The sequence below is a fragment of the Dermacentor albipictus genome, chromosome 5 (assembly GCF_038994185.2).
Source record: "Dermacentor albipictus isolate Rhodes 1998 colony chromosome 5, USDA_Dalb.pri_finalv2, whole genome shotgun sequence".
Lineage (NCBI taxonomy): Eukaryota > Metazoa > Arthropoda > Arachnida > Ixodida > Ixodidae > Dermacentor > Dermacentor albipictus.
The window spans coordinates 52,951,497-52,967,167 of NC_091825.1; the positions used below are offsets into that span (position 1 = coordinate 52,951,497).

A 15,671-nucleotide genomic window follows, 5' to 3' on the forward strand; every position below is an offset into this window, starting at 1 on the left:
TGATTGTATACTCGAAAGCGATAGCTGGAGGATCCCTGCTCGCAGCGATCACGTCGACCACCGGCGACAATGATGAGTTGGCGTTGTGTCATCACAAGATATGAAAAAGCAGGTTAACGGGTACGTCTCATACGCATAAAATTTCGCGCCGACCTGTTTGGGCTTCGATTTCAGAAAGTTTGTTGTGGCTGATGGTGCTTCTCATTTAAGGAGCTGGGGACGGGCTGGCGCGTGAAAATGCACGTCGCCTGTGACCAGCGAAACGTTTCACACGAAAAACAACATTGGTCGCAATCATGAGAGCAATAAGCCAATGTACGTGCGTCTGAATGTACCGAGTGCAATCTGTGTATTCTTAGATCAACGGCCTGCAGTTCGAACACATGTCGGTTTCGAGCTGCCACCCAAGCATACGACGGAGAGACGGAGCACACACGGGCTAGCTGCAAAGCCTTGGCTAACTGCAGAAAAAGGAGATACATCCGCATGCATACGCGAGATATGTGAAAAGGAACGCCATCAGTGAAAGACGAACCCAAAATGTACCGCAATGTGTGAATGAGCGCCTACAGCTTGCGTGGAACACGATGCAGATAACATGCACGCATGAGAGCGCGGCGTGCTGATCACCGCCGCGAAGAAGCAATCAGGGGGGACACACACACAAAAAAGCTTCAAACGGTTCACCACGGCTCGTATCACACCGCTTCGCGATGCGGAACGGAGCGTTAGCACCTAAAACGATAACGCTAGAAGTAAGGAAATCCGAAGATGACCGTAGACAGTTGGCTGAGCGAGGTAAGTTTAGTCCTCAAGCGCCCGTGTAGCAATCCGTGAAGTCCCCGTAAAGATGGCGGCGAGCGCCCATCGCCTCTTTTAGTCGTCTGCTAGCCAGAGAACTTCCAGAGAGCAGCCAGACCAAAATCGTTCTGGCAGGTTCTGGCAGCCCGCGGGTAGTCAGAACCGTCCAGCGCGAGCAAAACGAACGCCCGGCGGAAGTGCGTAGTGCGGTGGGCGGAGCAACCCGAGAAAAACGAAGACGCTCTGGCTGGCTCTGGCAGCCCGCGGGTAGCCAGAAGTGGAAAATCGAAGAAGCCCAGTGTCTAGCAGAGGCAAGCGCAGCTGCTTATATACCGCCGCGACGCCGCGAGCGACGGCGCGAGTTGGAGCCCCGTTGCTCCTCTGTCGTGACGTCACGGTGTCACGTGGTATTGAAGGCGACACCGCCGCACCTGAGGAGCTGGGTTGAGCTCTAGTAATATGCTTCGCATAAAAAATGTATAGTACACGGAACACCACGTGCAGTCGATTTTACAGGCATCTTTTTTTGCTTATTATCCTATCCTCGGGGCCCAATGGGAATTATGAGGAGATGGGTGCATGGTTTACAAACCATCAAAAACATTCAAACCTATGAGGACAACAATAAGATAGTAGGCAGAAATAGCAGCAAATAAAATAAAAAGAAAGAACACAGAAATTCAAGTCATTTCAAAAGATGATCGGTTACAGCAGTTTTGAATGGTTATGCATTAATGTAACATCAATAGAACAGTAACGTAACCTTAGAATTCCTTTACTTTATTAGAATGAAAAATGTAACCTGAAACGTACCCTTAAAAAATTACGCTGCCATCATCGCTAGAATAAAAAAAACAAGTGTCCTTAGCTATCGCCGAAGATATACACGTACGAAGGCGAAAGCCTTGTAAAGCCTACTCTAATTCACTCTAATCCTTAATTAATACACCTTAATCCCTCTAATTCAGCCTTATCCCCTTAATCCAATCACTATAATGAATATAATTAAATTTGCTAATCATTTAGCATCTCCTATACACGGCTGGACATGCTTTGGTTCTTTTCTGGCCTTCCTTGGATCGCGTGATATGTTCTGTACCTCGCAACACGGCCTTGGAACATGGAGATCAAGGCATTTGCCTTAGAAATTACGTTTTCTCTTCGCCAGCATAGAAACACATCAAGTTCCCCGCTCGAACCTCAGGTTCCCCAACACGCTTTTCACGCAAGCGACAAGCGCTAGAGAAGCCTGTTGTAATCGAAACAAACCCTGATTTATAAATCAGCTGCCCACATTTGAACTGTGCTGCTGCTACAGCTTAATAAAAACAAAAATTGGAGGACGCTTAAGCTTCGCCTTCAAGAGTGGAACGCGACAGCGTTCCCGTCGACCCGCCAAGGGGTGTAAGACAGTGGGCTACGGCGCAGCGACTACGCGCCCCGCATCGGACGCGGTGAGCGTCGAGCAGCGCCGCGTTCGGCGCGGCAACGAAATGTGCGCCTGAGCAAGCGACGCGCGCCTGAGCCTTAGAAACAGCGCGTTTCTAAGGCAACACCGCATTCACTAGAGACGCTTTTGTACCGCTTTGAAGCATCGAACTCGTGGCTGAGTGGTAGAGTCTCCGTCTCACACTCTGGAGACCCTGGTTCGATTCCCACCCAGCCCATGTTGCAAGTTCTTTTTTATTCATGAAGTGCCTTCTGGGATTTATCGCTCACGGCCAACGCCGACGACGCCGACGGCACCGGCTTTTCTGCAACACGAGCTCCTTAACGCTGTCGCGTTAAAAAGCGCGGCAGCCCGCTTGCCGATGCTGTGGAAACACGGCGGGCTACGAAGACCGGATGGTGCCGCGGCACCCACCTAAAACCCCTCAATGATTCCAAAGTACAGACAGGCTTTGATCCAGCCGACGACGCCAGCGATAGGCTGATCGGTGACATGTGACCTTGCTCCGCCCCTTTGCCGCCATGAAAGTTCCTGCGAGCCGCGTACAGAGGGCGTGTTTCGCCTGTTGCGCCATAGAGAAAGGAATTGAACAAGAGCGGACACTCGGCGAAAATTGGAAACAGGAAACACGTCACGCTATACTTTTAACATCGACGAATTGGGGTCGCGAGCATCGAGAAAAAGAAGAATGTGAAATGAGATTAACAGCAATTGTTTAATTTATTTTATTCTTTCCCGGAAAAATTAAAAATATCTGCGTATAAATTAAGTTAAACTTTGCGGCTTACTTCCGTTGCCTAGCGACAGGCGAACCGGCGAATGACGAGGCAGATGTTTGCGTCATTCGTCAGACACGCCGCCGAAGCGAGAGCGACCGGCCGTGTATCTGAGCGTCGGACTGTTTGCTCACCCGTGTGACTGTTTTTCTGTTTTGGGATTTAGCCTGTTTTCATGGGCACCCGGCGAATTCTAGCGTTCGTTCGGAACTGCGACATGACGAAATTGCACTATTGGACAACGGCAAGGTGAGAAACTTTCTTTGACAGTCTGCGACGCATTTCGAGCAATTAGGCTTATCTGGCACCTAGTCTAGACTTGTGATGCAGTTAACGAAAAACAGCGTGGCCGTCGTGGAGCAGTTAATTTTAATTAAAGAATCGTACTGGGAGATGTTTGCGACGCTTCCTGTAAGCCTTAACTAATTTTAACTAATTTCAGTAGTTTTTGGGCACGCTAGCATAGACGCTAGTCGCACAGGGTGCTGTGACGCAGTTTCGCGTGTACTGAATGTGACAAGTTTCGGCCATATTGGCGCTTTCGCTGACCCCCAACATTATTGTGACTAAATTGGTTACTTTTTGGGGTACTTTTCAAGCGCAGTGGGTGCGCCTGGCGCTGCGACGCAGTTAGCGAAAAGCAGCTCTGCCGTGGTGCGCGGTTTCGCGCTTTAATGCACTGACAAGTTCATGGCGCTTTTCTTTCTCTGACGCCCAACATTGTTGAAAATTATTTTGAGGCCCGCTCGCCGCGCCTGTCGTGACGCAGCAAAAAGCAGCTCGGCCTTCGCGCTTTAATGCATCTAGCAAGATAAATTTGCGGCCCTTCCTCTGGCGCCCAACGTTACTGTAACTTATGTTTTGTTAAATTAAAAATGTTAAAGCTAATTGCCTTTGTTCGTAATCTCGTCCCTTCGTCGCTTTCGCGCATGTCGCCTCTTCAAGCGCTTTACATCAATGACACATGCTTGTCATTTACGTTTCTCAACAGATGTCCTCCTGTAGTGGCTCGTACGGCAGTTACTGTTGTGTACAGTGGTGCCAAAACAATGGAAGAACGAGAAAGAAGCCCGGCACCAGTTTTTTTCGTATCCCACAGGACAGCAGGTTTGTTGTGTTGCAATTTAGCAGCGCACTGTTTCTGCTGCTTTAATGAAAATATCCAGCAATGTCGCCCGATTATAACATTTATTTAGCTGAAGTAATCCAGTGAGGGGCATAATGTGTACGCTCTGGAATCAGTTTGGGATTCGTAAAAAATCATGAGCATTTACACATTGCAGCAAATGCATCTTTTTTTTGTGGTATAAGCGTACCATTGTACCTGTAACTTAAGTGTTGTGTACCTCTTTGTGAGTATCTTGTTATAGAAAATTTGCAAAATGAAACATTCTATCGCATTAAGTGGAACATTCTAGAGGCCCCTACAGCTGTTCGGCAATTTCAAAACTAGTGTACAATTTTTTTTTATAACTAATGTAGCGCATTTGAAATTCCTGATTTGTCAAGCATGTACGCACTCATGCAATAAAATGCTTGATGCTTATTGTTTGTGCCATACAACATGCTCTTTTAGAACGTGCGCAGGTCGACGGCATGGGTGGCATATTCCCGCAGAGCCGACCTTATGGAAAAGCCGGCAGGTGTGTTGTACAAGTCATACAGGATATGCAGCGACCATTTCACTGCAAAAGATTTCCTGGACCCAGGTCGCACGCGACTCATTAGAACAGCTGTACCTACAGTTTCCTCAGGTACGCAATAGAGCAAAGTTCCAAGTGTCAGCACTGTCTTGGTGCACTTTGCTGTAGCTCATGTACGTCTCTGTGTCTTCATAGAATTGCTAGTGGTAAGAGTTTTGTGGCAATTATTTCGACCTGAACCAACCTCAGGTGAACATTTTTTTCTATTTAGCTTTTGCAGATGCTGCCGATGTGCCATCTGTTGGAGGTTTCGCTGTTGCATCACATCAAAACACCGTTCCAGAGGACCATCTGGAAAAGTCTATAGGCATCAGCACTATGTTTGAAGACCCTGCTTTGCAAGGTACTTGTAGTGTCCTGTGTTTGCGACTAACACTCAGTGTTGCCAATGAATGTAGGCTGCAGCCGTCCTGCAAGTGAGGAACAAGCTGGTGAGGACGTCCTACATAAGACATGCGAGCAAGGCTCCCTCATGACGGCAAGCCATGCTGCTAAAGGTGAGTTTGGTGTATCAAGTTAAACTTAACAAAGTGGCAATGATGGGTATTTTTCCAGCAAGCCTACAACAGATGTCTGGCTGCAACACCCCTGTGAGCGAGCTAGGTGCAACGACCTCCCAGGTGGATATGTTTGGCAGCAGTTCTACCGAGGATGAGCGTTGTGCTGTTGATGGTAACTATCATACATTTTATAGAGCAGACGCATAGTTCTTTTAACAACATTATTGTTTCAAACCAGGGTGTGTTGAATTTGATTTTTAACTGAATCTGAAAAAGGTTAACCTGGCGATATAGATAAGGCATTTCTCTTTAGAGACTTTTTATGGACTAGTCAATATTTAATTGTTTTTCAGAAATCTCTCTCGACGTCTGTTATACTTTCTGCCTGGAAAACAGCTAAAGTTATTCCGCTATTCAAATATGGTAGTAAGCAGTCCTTACTAAACTACAGACCCATCGTTATAACGTGTCATTCTTGTGAAATACTTCAATGTGTAATTTGCGAACATATTGATTTCTTGGAGTGTAATGGTTTATCTGGTGCTCAGCACGGTTTGGATTTATCACTGCAACCCAGCTTATTGAATTCACTACCGTCGCACAGGCCCCATCAGGCCCTCTATGCAGGTGATCGAATTGATGCAATATTTATTGATATTTCAAAAGCTTTCGACACTGTGTTGCACTCTGAATTGTTCAAGAAGCTCACTGTTATTCTTAACAACAAAGTGTTTAACTGGATTTCTTTTTTATCCAATCGGTCTCAGTACGTACTATGACGTACTCTTTAGGTCTTCTCAATCCTCCACATGCAGTGTAACGTCTAGTGTGCCTCAAGGTTCACTATTGGGTGCGCTTCTATTTTTGATCTTAATAAATGATCTAACAAGTAATGTTCCTCTTAGAATCTGCATTAGGCAGATGATTGTGTATTGTACCATACGATTAAAACTCGTCACGATCACATCATCCATAACGACTCGTTTGCATCACTTCAATCATGGTGTGACTTGGCAGATGCAAATCAACTTCCAGAAAGTTGTACCTATGTCATTTACCAAACATTTTCCGCCTTCTCCACTTACCTATTCGTATAACGACTACCCTCTAGGAGATGCTTCACATCGAACTCGTGCAACCTAGTGCTTAGGCTGCTTGCAACGCATATTACGTTCATCCCCACTTAGCACACGACTCCTCACTTATAAAACGATGGTTCGTCCAATACTGAAGTGTGGCTCTGGCGTTTGGAATGCACACAAAATATCTATCAAAAAAGTGCATCTGACAAGAAAGCTGTGGGCTTCGTTTATCGTTTTGACAGGTATTTTTTGCCCATTTCCCATCTTAGTTTTCAACTTGCCAGTCTCTCTTCTCGTCGTCACTTTGAATCTTTCAGGTTTCTTTATACTCTTACTCCCCACAATTCTCCATTCTCCTTACTTGGCAAGTAAGGGAAATCTAGGCCCAATATCACCAGACATCACCATGAGTTGAATACGTCCACTTGTCACCATCATACCGAAGCGTTTAGTCTCCCTGTCCCTTCTGATATTGCGGAGTGCGCTGCCTGGTTACGCAAGATCTTTACCACTCAATGAATTTCTATTGTATATTAGTCATGATGTTCTGTGCTCTTTATGCTATTCTATGTATTGTATTTCCCCACTCCTGCGATAGCCCTTCTGGGCTGCAGTATATCGAAATAAGTGAAATTAATAAATAAGTCCTTAGTCGACCATAACCTTTGAATAACCATTACATACGAGGTAACTGAAAGGTCAAGGTGCGATATTTAAGAGTACTGTTCAGATTGGAGCACGCTCATAAAGTGCACAATCTTTTAGGATGATTCTTCTTGTGACATATATTTTCCATATATGTGTACTATGATTGTATCATTGTTAAATTGTGTGGTGGACACTGGCACTTCTCATATCAGAAATTGAAGCTTTTATGAATGCTTGTCTGCAGAAGCATGAGCTTTGTAAATGCGTAGAGTGATATCTCTAACAAACTCTGTAAACACATGACGTACAACTTATAAACTATGCAATATTTATTTTGTTTAAAGAGCACAGTGGTATTAACTGTTGATGCTTAGCATTTGGTTAGTTAGTTAGTTAGTTTGGGTTTAGTGGCACAAAGGCAACTAAGGCCATGCTGCGCCAGTCACAAGACAAAATAAAAGGACCGTTAGGGCAGGTAACCCTGCATTACATTATAGCTGGTGTAAATAGCCAGTTTTTTCTAAAAAGTCGAAGAGGTTAGGAAATGGCACTAGGGGGTCATCTGTTAGTAATAGGGTAGGGTGTAATGGGATGTGCAATTTATACAGGCTGTGTAAAAACCTCCGTCTCAGTGTATCGATGTGTGGACATGTTATTAAGATGTGCATGACTGTAAGAGCTTCGTTACATTTTTCGCAAGTTGGCGGGTTTTCTTTTCGGAGAAGGAAATTGTGCGTCAGATGTGTGTGTCCAATTCGAAGTCGACACAAGATCACCTCGCAGAATCGTTGCTGGTGACTGCATGATTTCCACTCTCCAATGACAGGTTTAATTAGATGAAGCTTGTTGCTTAAACAAGTGTCCCAATCGCGTTGCCATTTTGACGTCAAGGCCTTCCGAATCGCATTGACACTGTCTTTATATGGAAGTGCTGTATTTTGAATGTTTTTGTACGCTGCCATTGATGCGCATCTATCCGCCGCTTCGTTACCCAATATTCCAACATGGCTTGGTACCCAGCATAACTTAATTGATCTGCCATATTTGTTTGACGTTAATGCATTCAAAATATCGCCGAGCAAGGGTTCACTTTGGGATTTCATGTGTAGAGCCTTCAGTACGCTTAATGAATCTGTGTAGATGACAGTGTTTTCAAGTTTGTCAGCAATGATCTTTTGAACTACCGTCCATATCGCGTACACTTCGGCTGTGTAGACAGAGGCATGTTGAGGTAATCGAATACATGTTTCCCAATTTTCCGTTACAGCCCCTACACCCACGTGTTTTTCCGTTTTAGAGCCATCAGTATAAAATTCTATGTAGTTTATGTACTTGTCTTGAAGAGAGCGGAATTCTTGTATAATGTGTTGATGTGGTGTGTCTCTTTTCTTTAGATGTGTTAGTGTCCAATCACATAACGCTGTGAAATCACACCACGGGGGTAAACGTTCTGGCTTTCTGGCAACCTGGAAGACTTCCCGAGGGATGTCATATTCCCGACAGTATTCCTCGTATCGCAAGATAAGCGGCCTAATCATGTTTGGTTTATTTGTGTAATGTAAGCGTGAGCTGCACTTTGTGACGATGTTGTAGCATATGTGTTGTGGTGAGGATCGGATTCTGAGTATGTAGGAAAACGTTAGTAGCGCTCTGCGATGCTGTAAAGGAGGTTCATTACATTCAACATGTAAGCTCTGTATAGGTGATGTTCTGTAAGCACCGCATGCTAGTCGTAGTCCTAAGTTGTGGACAGGATCAAGTCGTCGGACGTAAGATAGTCTGGCTGAACCATATGTAATGCTACCATAGTCTAATATGCTACGCACCAAAGTGCGGTAGATGTGTAGCAGGCATTTACGGTCAGAGCCCCACCGTTTCCGGGAGAGGATTTTTAGAATGTTAAGTGCATTGTTCGCTTTGATTTTAATACTATTGATGTGTGCGAGAAAGTTCAACTTTTTATCAAACAGAACACCCAGAAACTTGTGTTCTTGTTTCACGGGTAGTGTGGCATCCTGTAGTTTAAGGATGGGATCTGGTTGTAGGCCTCTTTTTTGTGTGAAGACAACACTAATCGTTTTTTCACTTGAGAAGCAAAAGCCGTTTTCAGATGCCCACTGCGTTAGTTTGTTTAGTGTAATTTGAATTTGTCGTTCGCAGGTTGCCATGTTCGATGCACGACATGCAATTTGAAGATCATCCACATCTAGTGAATGCATTATAGAAGATGGAATTACATTATTGAGCGAGTTCATTTTTACCACAAACAGTGTTGTGCTCAATACGCATCCCTGAGGTACTCCGTTTTCCTGAATAAATACGCTGGACAACACCGTTCCCAAACGCACCTGGAATGTTCGATCGGACATGAAATCAGCTAGACATTTAAGCATTCTGCCGCGGATCCCTAAATCCGCTAAATCCCTTAAAATACCGAACCTCCATGTTGTGTCATACGCTTTTTCGAGATCAAAGAACACTGTAAGACAATATTGCTTTTGTAGAAAGGCTGCACGTATCTCGTGTTCTAACCGAACTAGATGATCTGTTGTGGAGCAGCCTTTCTTGTACCCACACTGATGATTATCGAGCAGGTTCTCAGTTTCGAGGACGTACGTCAATCTGATGTTTATAATGGATTCATATGACTTGGCGAGACAGCTTGTGAGTGCTATAGGTCGGTAGCTGGTAGCTGTTGTAGGATGCTTTCCAGCTTTCAAGAAAGGGATTATAATGGCTTTTTTCCACGCATTCGGCATTTTTCCTGTTTCCCAGATTATGTTAAAGAAGCGGAGCAATGTCTTAACTGCTTTTGAAGATAGATGTGCGAGCATTGTGTAATGTATTCTGTCTGGACCTGGCGCTGTTTTTTTCCCAGTAGTGAGTACTCTGTTAATTTCGGAAAGTGTTAGGGGGGCATTATATGGTTTCTCGGAACTTCCTGCTGTCGGAAGCTTTTGTTTTTCTGCTGATTGTTTGTACTTTTGAAATTCAGTGGAGTAGTTTAGTGAGCTTGATATGTTATGGAAATGCTGCCCTAATATGTCTGCTTGTTCTTTTAAATTCGTCTGTGTACCTGGAGGTGAGAGTATGGGGATTGTATAAGGAGCGTACTGGCTTCTAAATTTACGAAGCTGATCCCACATTCTTTTGGATGTTATTGAGCTGTTGATGGAGGATACATATGCTTGCCATGACTGTCGTTCGGCTTGCCTACGCGTGTGCCTGGCTTTCGCCTTTGCTTTTTTGAAATACAGGAGGTTATCTTGTGTTGGGTATCGCCGAAAGATACCCCAAGCTTTGTTTTGTGTTTTTTTAGTTTTTGTACATTCACTCGTCCACCAGGGTTTTAGTTTTTTCCTTAAGAAACCGGAGGATTGCGGGATCGTCTGTTCTGCTGCAGCAAGTATGGAGGCAATAATCTTTTCATTCATTTCGTCTATTGTTTGATCATCTGATATGTCATCGAGACTGGCCTTCTCGCTGAAGAGAGGCCAGTCTGCTAGATGGAGTTTCCAATGGGGTGATCTTAATGGTACTGTAGGGAAAGGAGATGTTCTTTCAATAATGCCGGGCATATGATCGCTACCATAGGGATTGTTAATAACACTCCATTTAAAATCTATCAACAGAGATGGAGTGCACAGCGCCAGATCAAGACAGCTCATACCTCCTGTGCTTGGGGAGCAGTACGTTGCCGAACCAGTGTTTAAAAGGCTTATTTCGTTAGTCAGGATAAAATCTTCAAGTGTTTGTCCCCTGGTGTCAGTTGTTTTGCTACCCCATAATATGTTATGAGCGTTAAAATCACCTGCTATTAAAAAAGGTTTAGGTAGCTGGTTTAAAACTAACTCCAGATCTCTTACAGTAAAATGTGAATGTGGTGGTATGTACATTGAACAAATGGTAATGGTTTTATGTGCTAAAACCGTGACTGCAACGACTTCTAAGAGTATTAATGGCAACTTCTCTAGCTGCAATGCCACTCTGTAGGACTATAGCTACACCACCCGAAAGCCGGTTCGCCTGAGTACGATCGCGCCGCACAACAGTGAAGCCTTTTAAAATGTTTTTGTGCTTTTCGCCTAAGTTTGTTTCTTGTAAGCACAAGGCCACAGGCGAGAATTTACTTAACAAGTCTTTGATGTCACCTAAGTTGTGTAAAAGCCCTCTACAATTCCAATGAATAATAAAAGCCATCTTGAAATTGAAAGGTAAAACTGGCACTACGAAAAACTAAGAGGTGGGATTATAGGTGACATGGATAAAAAGGCTAATACAAATGAGCGATAACCTTCAGGTTATCGCTTTCTTATTTTGGGTGGTTATTGGGATCTTGTCCCTCTTACTGCGCTCAAGGGAGCGCTTGTTCTTCGGTGTCAATGACACCGGGGTTTTCGCGTCGACCTCCATCGCTCTCTCTGAGGCGCTGGAGGATCGAGAGTTAGGCGCCGAGACACGTGTCTCGGGCCTTGGGGTTCGCTTGATCTTAGGTCCCTGCGGGGCTGGTGTCTGCAGGGCCGTCGAAGAGGGTGGAGCAGTACTGACTGCTTCCACCACGGGGGCGGGAGGAGTCACTGCGGCACCACTGCGCGTGGGCTCGGAGGACTCCGGAGGCCTCTGTGACGCTGCCCCCGCCTGCGTCACTTCGGCATAACTTCTTCGCGGAAGATACGAAAGCCGCTTTCGGGCTTCAAAGAACGAAATTTTTTCTTTTACAGTTAGAGCAATGACTTCTTTTTCTTTTTTCCAGCAAGGGCAGGACCGTGAATAAGCTGGGTGATCTCCCTTGCAGTTAACACAATGTGGGGAAGAAGTGCAATTCTCAGATTGGTGTTCGTTGGAGCTGCATTTAGCACAAGTTGTTTGTCCTCGACATGCATGTGAAGCGTGTCCAAACCTTTGGCACTTGAAACATCGTCTAGGGTTTGGAATATATGGTCTTACATTGACTTTAACATAACCTGCATCGAGCGAGGTAGGCATTACGCTTGTTCCGAAGGTGAGTATAACGTGTTTGGTGGGGATTTCTTGATCGTTTCTGCGGATTACTATTCTCTGTACCTTGGTAACATTTTGTTCCTGGAAACCTTCCAGCAGTTCCTCGTCGCTTAATCCAATAAAATCTTCTTCAGATATTACTCCCCTACTTGTATTGAGTGTTCTGTGGGCTGAAACAGTCACTGTCGCCTCGCCAATACTGGTAAGTTCAGACAGCTTATCTGCTTGATCTTTACTATTCAGTTCTAGGAGGAGGTCCCCGCTGGACATTTTGGAGGCTTTGTATGTCTGTCCGATTTTATCTTTCAGGCATTTAGCGACCAGGAATGGAGAAAGCTTTCTAATAGGCGTGTTGCTTTCACTATGGACTACATAGTATTTGGGGAAGGATGGAGCGTTGCTTCGAAAGAAGAATTGAAACGGTACTTCGGTGCGGCATCTTTTGAGACGCCGATCATGGACAACAGAGATTTGAGCTGCCATAGGAAAATGTTTGTGTTCGGCAACAGCGCCGACCGCCCACCACGGAGCCCAACGAGGGGACGCGGCAGGGCTTGTGTCCAAGCCTGCACGACGCCAGCCGTACGCCGTCACTATAACCAAATATGGTGTACCCAAGGTAGGATATCCACACAAGGTTAACCCTTGCCGCCGTGGAGAAAGGAAGTAAATGGAAGAGAGAAGAAGACAGGAAAGGTAAAAAAGTGAGAGATAAAGACGAAGGTTTCAGGAGAGAGAGATAGGAAGAGGCGACTACCGATTTCCCCCGGGTGGGTCAGTCCGGGGGTGCCGTCTACGTGAAGCAGAGGCCAAAGAGGTGTGTTGCCTCCGCCGGGGGGCCTTAAAGGTCCGATCACCCAGCATCGGCTCAACCTCCAGGATCCCCCTTTCCCCGGACACGGCTAAGCCGCGCACGGCTACACGCGGGAGGGTCCAACCCTCGTGTGCTCGGGTCCGTGGTGTCGCAACACACCAAACGCCTGCTTGCGCAGACGCCCCTGCGGGGGCATTTGGTTAGGTCTTGCTGTGCAAGTTAGGAAATAATTGTCAACGCACAAGCTACCGTTGCTTTGTACTTTCAACTATATTGGCAGTAAGTGAGGGAGGTAATGCAAAATTGTGCCAGGCAAGTTCTTGTTAGCGTTGTAGCTCAAAGGATGCTTGGGATGCATAAGCTGTTTGGGTAATATCTTGCTCTGTGTTTTTGTGCAGACGCCATTTCCGAGGTGCCCCAAGCGCCAACATTTTCGATTCAGCTGAAAGACCAGTAGGAAACTATCCCGGTAAGTGTTTGGTTCATTTAACGCTAGCCAAAGGCTTTGTGGATTTTCTTCAAGATGGGGGGTGTTCTTGTAATAGTGGTTCATTTTAATAATGGAAAAGTTGAGCAGCCGAAGGAAACTCATATTGTTTGATTTTTGTACTATTTACTCGAACTCCTTCATGAGTATATGCGAGAAAGGCTCCCTCATGGCTTTGACACAAAGCAATTTAGATCTACTTTTAATTGTGTTCATGGAGGCTCTGTGTAGGAATTGTACCTGCGAACAATGGTTATATTTGGTTGAATGTATCGTACTGTTTTACAGTTTCATAATGAGCTGTTCAGTATGAAGTAACCAGTAAATTAGTGTTGTATCAAGAAATTGTCGAATTGTTGTACACGTAGCTTTATTTATGCGTGCATATTTTTTGTATCTTACAGTTGCTTGGAAGAGCGCAGTGAGGAGCTCTCCGTCAACAAAATTTAGGGCGACCGTCCGGCGACTGCAGTCCAAGCTAGCAAGATGCCAGCGGACCATCAAACGGTTGCAGAAGAAGCAGAGCAAGCTACCGCCATCCATTTCGAAGGCACTGGGCATTATTCGTCCATCAGTGACAGAGGAGGTTTTTAAGCTTTTGTGTACACACCTGCGATTGCAGCAGAGGGGAAAAGGCAAGCGCTTCCCTATCTGGCTCAAAAAGTTTGCCTTGCATTTGAACTTCCGTGGACCCCGTGCATACCGTTTTTTGGCACCAATTTTCTCTTTGCCAATACAGCGTACTCTGAGACGCTGGTTGTGCAACTTTAGGATGTCACCAGGAGTGATTCCCGGAATTATTCAAAGTATTTCTGCTAGCACTCACGCATGGAATGAGCGCGACCGAGTATGCACCCTCATGTTTGATGAAATAGCTTTGAAAAAGAACTTATCCTATGATGCCGGTGAAGATATTGTGCATGGGTTTGCAGATGATGGCATCGAGCGGTCATCAAGTATTGCCGACAGAGCCATGGTTGTGCTTCTGGCAGGTATATCTAAGAGGTGGGTTCAGCCAGTCGCATTTACGATAGGGCATGTTTTGACATCGGCAAATGTTATTGATCAATTACTAATCTCGATTATTGAGCAACTTAAAGCCGTCAGAATTGTTGTCAAAGCGGTAATCTGTGACCAAGGCACGTCAAATGTCAGCTTGGCGCATAAATTGGGCATCACGATTGGGAAACCATATTTTGAAGTTCTAGGCGAGAGAGTTTATTTTATTTTTGATGTACCTCATTTGATCAAAACGACCCGCAACAATCTCCAAGCACATGAGTTGCTCATTGGGAAAGAAGTTGTGAATTGGTCGCATATTGAACAACTGTACAAATCCACACATGAACTAAGGTTACGATTGGCTCCAAAGCTAACAGAGCAGCACATATACCAAAGGCCATTTTGTAACATGAAAGTCAGCAGAGCTGTACAAGTCCTGAGCTCATCAGTTAGTATTGCAATTATGACATTGGTTTATGTAAATGAGCTTTCCTCTTCAGCTGTAGCTACAGCAAACTTTTGTGACCGTATGGATAAGCTATTCGACACATTGAACAGCTCCAGCCCCCATAGGAATGCTCAGAAATACAGATATGCCATAAAAAAGGGGCAAAATGAATTAATTAAATTTCTGAAAGAACAGCTTCCGTGGATTGCTTCTTGGAAATTTTCTGGCAAGCGTCAGCCGCAAACAATCACTGGCTGGCAGATAACAATTCAGGCTGTCATCCATCTTTGGGACGATCTCTCGGCCAATTACAACTTCATCTATCTGCTAACTCGTAGGCTCCAACAGGACCCACTAGAGAACATGTTTGGGCACATCAGACAAAAGCACGGTTGCAATACTAACCCAAATGTGTCTCAGTTCATTTGTGGTTTAAAGCATATTTGTATTCAGAAAGCCTTCAAACTCTCTGAGCAGGGCAACGTAGAAGAAGATAGATCTAAACTCCTCCATGAAGTGTCGCCGTTCTATCTAAATAGCACCTCTCTGGTTGATGTAGTCGAATCAGTTGGCCCTGATAACTTTCCGTCTCTCGAAGACATTTCAGTTCTTGCAAAAGACATTCAGTCGCATATCATTGACGATTCAGCAGCATATTACGTGGCAGGCTATCTGGTCAAAGTGTTCCTGGCAAAATCATTCGAAGGGTGCACTTGCCGACAGTTGCTGCAAGGTGACATAAATTCAGTGAGTGCCGAGCACCAGTATTTTACACTACTGAAGGCTTATCACGTACCGAGCAAACTGTTTGGAAATTTGACAGTGCCATCACAAAGATTGTTCGATTTTGTTCAAGAAATGGAGACCCACTTTCTTGCCGTGATTGAGGCTACAGCGCGTCTTGCACATGTGTGTGATGTTTTGTATCAGTATCTGTTTGGTGTGGGGGAAATGGAATT

The 15,671-nt window shown here is 45.1% G+C and overlaps 1 protein-coding gene across 1 annotated transcript; it reads left to right on the forward strand.

The window, feature by feature from the left end:
- Window positions 1–2,843: 2,843 nt before the first annotated feature.
- Window positions 2,844–13,193, forward strand: LOC139060284 (uncharacterized; the record flags this gene model as incomplete). Its single annotated transcript, XM_070539380.1, has 7 exons — window positions 2,844–3,276; window positions 4,019–4,134; window positions 4,615–4,781; window positions 4,942–5,073; window positions 5,129–5,227; window positions 5,286–5,402; window positions 13,174–13,193. Coding segments are annotated over exons 2-7 (651 nt in total), but the record flags the coding sequence as incomplete, so codon positions are not given.
- Window positions 13,194–15,671: the final 2,478 nt, after the last annotated feature.